Source organism: Dipodomys ordii, unplaced genomic scaffold (assembly GCF_000151885.1).
Source record: "Dipodomys ordii isolate 6190 unplaced genomic scaffold, Dord_2.0 Scaffold132, whole genome shotgun sequence".
Taxonomy (NCBI): Eukaryota; Metazoa; Chordata; class Mammalia; order Rodentia; family Heteromyidae; genus Dipodomys; species Dipodomys ordii.
The window spans coordinates 638862-647626 of NW_012267348.1; the positions used below are offsets into that span (position 1 = coordinate 638862).

Consider the following 8765-nt stretch of genomic DNA (forward strand, 5'->3'; position numbering starts at 1 on the left):
TTTTTTTATGTCTTATGGATCAGTTTTTATATGTTCATTGTGGAAAAAAGAATATAAACAGTATAGAAATATATAAAAAAGAACACAGATTCTTTATTTGGAGAAACCTAGTTAGCATTTTATAGACTGATAAGTCACATGTTGGGGAGTTGTACTGTGGCATTATTTTAGATTAAGATAGGAAGAGATTTGGTCCTAGTAGAAGAAATCACAGAACAAGAGAAATAACCATACTGAATTACTCTGAAATAAGGCATTTAAATATCTATACATAGAATACTGTTTTAATTTTATCCACCCCCCCTTCAATGCTGAGCATTAAACCCTAAGTTTTGACTGTTCTGGTTTGTTTTAAATTTAATTCAGAATTTCTAATTCATACAAATACATCTTTGTTGTTTCATATATTGTAAAGATGCTGTACAGAGGGGTTACAGTTATAAGAGTAAGGTAATGAGTACATTTCTTGTCAAGCATTGTTACCCCCTTTTGGTTTTTCTCCTACTATCCCTTCCCTCCCCCACTTCTTCCCCTTACCTACAAGTTATGAATTTCATTTCCAACAGTGTCTTGTGAATATCATTGTTGCAATGGGTCAACCTGTGTCCTTTTTTTTTATATTCTTTATTGTGATTAAGTGGTTACATAATTTCCCCAGTTTCACAGTATTGTGGGATAGTGATGCTTAAAGTCACAAATACAGTCTAACTTTCATGGGGCATATTGTCTATCATGGACTATAACATTTATGAGTTCTATGAGCTTTGCAATACAGTTATTTTTTCTACATTGGGTGATATGTACATTTCTTTTATTTTGCATAGCATCAGCTGTTCCCTCTTTTCCACTTGTTCCCTCTCTCCCATCGCTGCCATTGAGTTGCTTAGTTCATTTTGGTCAATGTCCAGTGCAGCTGATGGGTCCCGCTGTTATATGTTTTCCCCTGATTCCCTCTAGTTCTGTGTTGTCCTCCTGGTTTCCCTCCAATGTGCACATATATACAATATATGTCATCAGCAGCATGGGGTTATTTAGTAGTGATTTGACCAGATGAGTGGAAGTCCTTTGTTTCTTAAGTCTTGTTAAGTTTGTCATATCACCTTACATTTTGGATTTAACATTCACTTATCAGGGAGACCATGTACCGTTTGTCTCTTTGCTCTTGGCTTACCTCACTCAGCATGATTCCCTCTAGCTCCATCCATTTCCCTGCAAATGCCATTATTTTGTCATTTCTAATGGCTGCATAATATTCCATTGTGTATAGATACTACAATTTTTGGATCCATTCATCTGTGGTGGGACATCTGGGTTGGTTCCATATCCTGGCTATTGTGAACAGTGCTGCAATAAACATGGAGGTGCACGTGTCCTTGTATACTGGTTCCTGTTGTTCAGGATAGATGACTAGAAGTGGTATGACTGGGTCATAAAGGAGGTCAATATTTAGCTTTCTGAGGACCCTCCAGACTGCTTTCCAAAGTGGTTGTATAAGTGTACATTCCCACCAGCAGTGTAATAGGGTTCCTCTTTCTCCACATCCCCTCCAGCATTTGTCGTTGACTGACTTGAGGATGTGGGCCATTCTGACAGGGGTAAGGTGGTATCTCAGGGTTGTATTTATTTGCATTTCCTTCACCACCAGGGATGATGAACATTTCCTCATGTGTTTCTTTGCCATTTTTATCTCTTCTTCTGAGAAGTCTATCTTTAGTTCCCTTGTCCATTTAGTAATTGGTTTGTTAGGTTTGGGAGGGAGTTCTTGAGTTCCTTGTATATACTGGATATTAACCCCTTGTCTCATATATTGCTGGTAAATATTTTTTTCCAGTTAGTTGGTTGTCTTTCTAGCTTGGTTGCTATAGCTTTAGCTGTGCAGAAGCTTTTTTTTTTTTAAGGGTAGTCCCATTTGTCAAGTCTCTCTCCAATTTGTTGTGTCCCTGGGACTCTGTTCAGGAAGTTCCTGCCTGTGCCTATAAGTTCAGATGTCTCTCTTACTCTGTCCTGCAGTAGTTTCAGACATTCAGTTTTGATGTTAAGGTCTTTAATCCATTTTGAATTGATGTTGGTACATGGTGATAGGCTGTGGTCCACTTTTAGTTTTCTGCATGTGGCTGCCCAGTTTTCCCAGCACCAGTAGTTGAAGAGGCTGTGCTTCTTCCACTGTATGTCTTTGGCTCCTTTGTTGAATGTCAGCTGACTGTAGGCATGTGGTTTTATTTCTGGATCTTCTATTCCATTGTCAGCATTTTGTTATTCCCCTTCCCCTGCCCAAATTAAATAAATGTATATACAAAATGCAGGGTACCAAAATCAAATACAAAGACAACAGGGGATATACCATAGGGGGAAGAACATTCAAAAGAAACAAAAGAAAATCACATAGTACATTAAGAACAGCATCAAAGGCCGGGCGCTGGTGGCTCATGCCTATAATCCTAGCTACTCAGGAGGCTGAGATCTGAGGATCGCGGTTCAAAGCCAGCCTGGGCAGGAAAGACCGTGAGACTCCTATCTCCAATAAACCACCAGAAAACCGAAGTGACACTGTAGCTCAAGTGGTAGAGCGCTCGCCTTGAGCTGAAGAGCTGTGGGACAGTGCTCAGGCCCAGAGTTCAAGCCCCATGACCGACAAAAAAAAAAGAACAGCATCAAAGAAAAACCTCCTGTGTCCATATCTTGGGGTTCATTTTGCTTAGTGTTATCTTATATGGTCATATGTACATAGCTTTTGAGCTTTTCTGTTCATCTGATAAGAGTATCCTAGATATATACTATTTATTGCAAATAAGGGAAACCATGGGACCTTTATTTCTTTGGGTCTGGCTTACTTACTTACTATGATTTTTGGAAAATAGTTCTTGGATGAAGTGAAACTGAGAACAAAAAACTCTGATTTTTTGACATTAATGTAAAAAATAGGTTTAAAATACAGCAGTGACACTATGTTGAAATGAACTATACAACTTGTGGGTGGGGATGGGAGGGAGAAACTAGGGGAGAGCTAGGGAAGAGGTGCATTGTCCAAAAAGAAATGTACTCTTTATCTGATTTACTGTTACACTTCTGTATATCATCTTTATAATAACAAATGAATTAAAAAAAGGTGTAGAGTCAGAATTACTAGAGTTCTATTATCTTGGGATTTTTAACTTCCTTTATGAAAGTTTTTCATCTGATTTATGTAATGATTAACATGAACTTACTCATTTTATACAGACAAGATCTTTACTGGGTGTATTTGAAGAAGATGCCACAGCCATTTCCAACTATATGAACCAATTGTATCAAGCTATGCATCGGATTTATGATGCACAGGTAAAATGTCAAGGCCTTTCTTTATTTATGGATAGTACTGGGGCTTGAATTCAGGGCTTGGCCACTGTACCTTAGTTTTTTTCTCTCAAGGGTGGTGCTCACCACTTGAGCCACAGCTTAACTTTGGCGTTTTGGTGGTAGGAGATAAGAGTCACGCATGCTTTTTATATTCCAGCTAGCTTTGAACTACAATACTCAGATCTCAGACTCCTGAGTTACTAGGATTACAGGTGTGAGCCACGGATGCTGAGTTAATACATGTTATTTAAATAATGAATCTTTAAGGACTTGAGGACCAAGATAATGTCTTATCTAATTTACTGGTGCCTATCCCTGTCCTGGGCTCATAGTGTTTTTGTTGAAACGGTCAATGAATATTGAGTATATTGTACTACAAAGCTTACATTAAATTACTGATGTACAGTTTGTAGCACTATGAAAAGGATAGCATTGAAATATCATCCCTCTATCCAAATACAGAAAGGGCTTTCTTATTAAAAAAAAAAATGAAATCCCAGCCGGGTGCTGGGGCTCACGCCTGTGATCCTAGCTACTCAGGAGCCTGAGATCTGGGGATCACAGTTCAAAGCCAGCTGGGGCAGGAAAGTCCATGGCACTCTTATCTCCAATTAACCACCAGAAAACCAGAAGTGGCGCTATAGCTCAAGTGGTACAGCACTAGCCTTGAGGTGAAGAGCTCAGGGACAGTGCCCCAGGCCCAGAGTTCAAGCCCCATGACTGGAATCCTCACATCTCAGCCTCCAGAGTAGCTAGGATTACAGTGGGATAGGGTTGTCTCCTTCCTGAGTAGAGGATTTCTGTTTAGTTATTAAATGGTAATAAAAATTAGATATAGCTCTGAGGTACACAGTTGAATTTAAGAAGGCTTTAAGAATAGATTTTGTCATAGGAGTTGAGTTACACCTGGAGTTTGAAATCAGGGTCTTGAGTTTGTGAGGCAGGCTGTCAGCCATTTGAATCATGCTTCCACTTCTTTTTTTTTAGGTTATTTTCAGATAGTGACTAATTGTTTTCTCAGAGCTGCCCTTAGACTTAGACTATGATCTTGCTACCTATGCCTTTTGTTAAACTGGAATTTCAGGCATGCCTTACCATGCCTAGCCTTGTATAACTTAAGCTTTAACAGCAATTTGAATTCTGTGATGTATTTACTCTGGGATTAAGTATACACATTTTCTTTTTTCCCCCCATTCTCTTCCTTAGTTACATTTTCATACCTATATGAAAGTTGCTATAACTTTTTTCCCTCCTCTGTGGTAGGTTTCTCAGCATTTGATTTCTGAACACAAATATTCAGTTAATAAGTAGCAGTTTTCTTTTTCTTTTTTTTTTTTGCCATTTGTGGGGCCTGAACTCTGGGCCTGGGCGCTGTCCCTCAGCTCTTCAGCTCAAGGCTAGCTAGCGCTCTACCACTTGAGCCACAGTGCCACTTCCGGCTTTTTCTGCTTATGTGGTGCTGAGGAGTGGAATCCAGGGCTTCATGCATGCAAGGAAGCACTCTACCACTGAGCCACCTTCCCAGCCCATTTTTTTTTTTAATTTTAGCTATATCTGATACTAAATTCTTTTTTTTTTGTTGTTGTTGGTTGTGGGGCCTGAATTCTGGGCCTAGGCACTGCTCCTCAGCTCTTCAACTCAAGGCTAGTTCTCTACCACTTGAGTCACAGCGCTGCTTCCAACTTATTCTGCTTATGTGGTACTGAGGAATTGAACCCAGGGCCTCATGCATGCAAGGCAAGCACTCTACCACTGAGCCATCTTCCCAGCCCTGATACTAAATTCTTATAATCTGGTATCAGCCCCTAGAGACAATAATGGGTCATGAATGTAGAGTCTCTCAAGATTTTGTGAGTCTCTCAAGATTTTGTTAAGGTTATATACAATTATGTACAGCTCCAGCTTTTTTTTTTGGTGCCTGTGCTGGGGCTTGAAGTTAGGGCCTTGGTGCTGTTCTCAAGCTTTTTTTTGCTAAAAGCTAGCTCTCTACCACTTGAGCCACAGCTTCACTTTTTTTTTTCTGTTTGTTTTTTGGTAATTTATTGGAGATAAGAATTTCTCTTACAATCATATTGGAGATAAGAATCTCTCCCTGGGCTGGCTTGGAATTAGTTTCCTTAGATTTCAGCCTCCTGTGTAGCTAGAATTATAAGTGTGAGCCACAGGTGCCTAGCTAATGATTACTTTTTATTAGTCAGAAGAGACAAGGAAAGAGCATATACCTAGAGCTGTTGGATTTCTTGACAGTGTTTGGGTTTCAGTTCTTTTTTAATGAGAGTTTTCAAAAATTTGTTGAACATTTATGTTAAGTGCTAATAAGTAAAAGTAGCCTAGGTATCTTCAACTAAGACTCTTTTCCTAATCAGTAATATTATGCTAATTTGATTGCTATGTTTTTTTTTTAGAATGAGTTAAGTGCAGCAACACATCTGACTTCAAAACTTTTAAAAGAATATGAAAAACAGGTATTGTATATCAAAGTTTTAAAAGCACAATTTAACATGGTGGTATAGAAAGTTACAGATTTGGCTAGAAATGTGGCTTATTGGTAGAAGACTTGCCTAGCATGCATGAAGTCCTGGGTTCAATTCCTCAGTAGCACATAAATAGAAAAGATCAGAAGTGGTGCTGTGGCTTAACTGGTAGAGTGCTAGTCTTGAGCAAAAGAAGCACAGGGACAGTGCCCAGGCCCTAAGTTCAAGCCTTAGGACAGGCAAAAAAAGAAAGAAAAGAAGGTGATAGATTTTTTTTTAAATAAGTTTTTTATTGTGAAAATACTGTACAGAGGGGTTACAATCACATGAGCAAGGTGATGAGTACATTTCTATCAAGCATTGTTGCCTCCTCCTTTGTTTTCCCCCTACCATCCCTTCTCTCCCATCTCCACAACTACATCCCCCGCCACCCCCCTGCCTAAATTGTAAAGTTCATTTTTCAACGTAGCATCTTGTGCATCTTATTGTTGCAGTGGGTCAACCTGTGTTCCTATTTAAACAATTTGTTTTTTCCCTTCCCCTCCTCAAATTATACCAACATCAAATACAGTGAAAACAGAGGTTAAGGTGTGGGGGAGGAACATACAAAACAACAACAAAAAATCACGTGGTACCTTATAAATATGTTAGAAATAATAGCAAGAAAGAAAAAAACCACTTGTGTCCTTATCTTGGGGTTCATTTCGCTTAACATCATCTTATCTGACCTTTCCTGCTTGTCTCAGTTATATACTAGTTATTGCAAATAAGGGAAACCATGGGACCTATGTTTCTTTGGGCCTGGCTTACTTCACTTAATATAATTTTTCCAAGTCTTTCCATTTCCTAACAAATGGGGCAATGTCATTCTTTCTGATGGAGGCATAGAATTCCATCGTGTAGATATACCACATTTTCTTGATCCATTATCTACTGAAGGGCATCTGGGTTGGTTCCATATCTTAGCTATGGTAAATAATGCTGCAATAAGCATAGTTGTGCTGGTAGCTTTAGTATGGTCTTGTTTGTGATTATTTGGGTAAATGCCCAAAAGTGGGATTGCTGGGTCATAGGGGAGCTCTATGTGGAGTCTTTTGAGGAACCTCCATACTGCTTTCCAAAGTGGTTGAACAAGTTTACAGTCCCATCAACAATGCAGTAAGGTTCCCTTCTGTCCACATCCCCTCCAGCATCTGTTGTTATTAGAGAAAGTGATAGATTTTCTTACCAGGAATCCTTAAACTTTCTTTTGCTTTTTTGAGGCAGGACCTTGCTGTAGGCCTTGATTTTACCACCCTGCTGAGAGTAGGATTATTAGCATGTTGCCACCACACTTGTCCTTTTTTTTTTTTTTTTTTTATGGTCTTGCTATGTGATTTTTTTTTTTTTTTTGTATGGTCTTGGGTGAATTTGAACTTAGGGCCTTCTGCTTGTTTTCTACCACTTGAGCCACATTTCTAGCCTTTTTTTTCTTTTGACTGTATTTTTTTTTTTTAATTTTTAGTCTTATTTTTTGTCTTTGGTAGCCTTGAACTATAATCTTCTATCTATGGTCTTCCAGGTATTACAGGCACATATTACCATTTCTGGCTTGTTGGTGGTGATGAGGCCTTGCTAACTGTTTGCTTGGTTTGTACTTGAACCACAGTCTTACCTCCCAAGTAGTTGAGGTTATAGGCATGGGTTTGTGCATCCAGCTAAACTTTCTTGAATTCATAGAATATATCTACGCAATTCCACTATAGCCCTTAGTTAATTGAGATAATTTTAGTTAGTGATTTAATGTTTGGTATATTAACTAGATACAGAGCTTATATAGTTTTTTTTTTTACAAATGAAAAAACTGAGTCTTGCTTAAGGTTCTAGGTTAGTAGTTGAAAGGACTTCATAACTGAATGTTCAGTTGTACATTCTAGCATATTATGTTAATTGTTTACTTAGGAAATATTTTTCTTATGTCTATTAATTATGAAAGTTACTCTGAAAATGGCTTTTTTTGGAGCTTATTGAGAATTATAGAAGTTCTCTAAAATTACTTAAAAATACAAATTGATGTCCTTCACACACATAGGAATGTATATCTTATCTCTGTTTTATACTTTTCAGCGTTTTCCATTGGGAGGTGATGATGAAGTTATGACATCTACTTTACAACAGTTTTCAAAAGTTATAGATGAAGTAAGTGCTTATTTTGCTTGAATAACGTTTATTTATTTTATTTAACTATTTTAGTGCTGGCACTCTACCACTTGAGCTACATCTCTACTTCTGGCTTTTTCTGATTGATTGGAGATAAAAGTCTCTCAGATTTGTTTGTTTGGGCTGGCTTTGAACCACAATCTCAACCTCCTGAGTAGCTAGGATTATAGTTCTGAGTCACTAGCAGCTGAATACATGGTTTTGTAATTAAACTATTCAGTTTTTACTTGGATTTTTTTTTTATTGTTGTTGTTGGCTGTGGGGCTTGAGCTCAGAACCTGGCAATGTCCCTGAGCTCTTTTTCTCAAGGCTAGCGCTTTACCAATTTGAGCCACAGCTCTGTTTCTGGTTTTCTGGTAGTTAATTGGGGGTAAGAGTCTTATGAACTTTCTTGCCTGGGCTGGCTTTGAACAGTAATCCTCAGATCTCAGCCTCCTAAGTAGCTAGGATTACTGGTGCCTGATGGAATTTTTTTTTTCCTGCCTGGGCACTATCCCTGAGCTTCTTTTGCTCAAGGCTAGCACTCTACCAATTGAGTCACAGTGCCACTTCTGGCCTTTTCTGTTTATGTGGTACTGAGGAATTGAACCCAGGGCTTCATGCACGTTAGGCAAACACTCTACCACTAAGCCACATTCCCAGCCCGTGACTGGAATTTTTATTATGATAATTATATGACTATGGCTATGTTACAAAGATTACGAAAGAATTTATTTACATATCTTAGTGGCTGTCAAGTAAAGCAGTACTTTTTTT

At 38.4% G+C, this 8765-nt stretch overlaps 1 protein-coding gene across 1 annotated transcript in view; it reads left to right on the plus strand.

The window, feature by feature from the left end:
• The window catches only part of Appl1 (adaptor protein, phosphotyrosine interaction, PH domain and leucine zipper containing 1), a 48147-nt gene that overhangs the window by 6266 nt on the left and 33116 nt on the right, over positions 1-8765 (plus strand). Inside the window, exons 2-4 of the mRNA XM_013030718.1 lie at positions 3220-3318; positions 5742-5801; positions 7917-7988. Of these exons, the coding sequence (XP_012886172.1) occupies positions 3220-3318; positions 5742-5801; positions 7917-7988 (231 nt within the window). The remainder of the gene's footprint in view (positions 1-3219; positions 3319-5741; positions 5802-7916; positions 7989-8765) is intronic.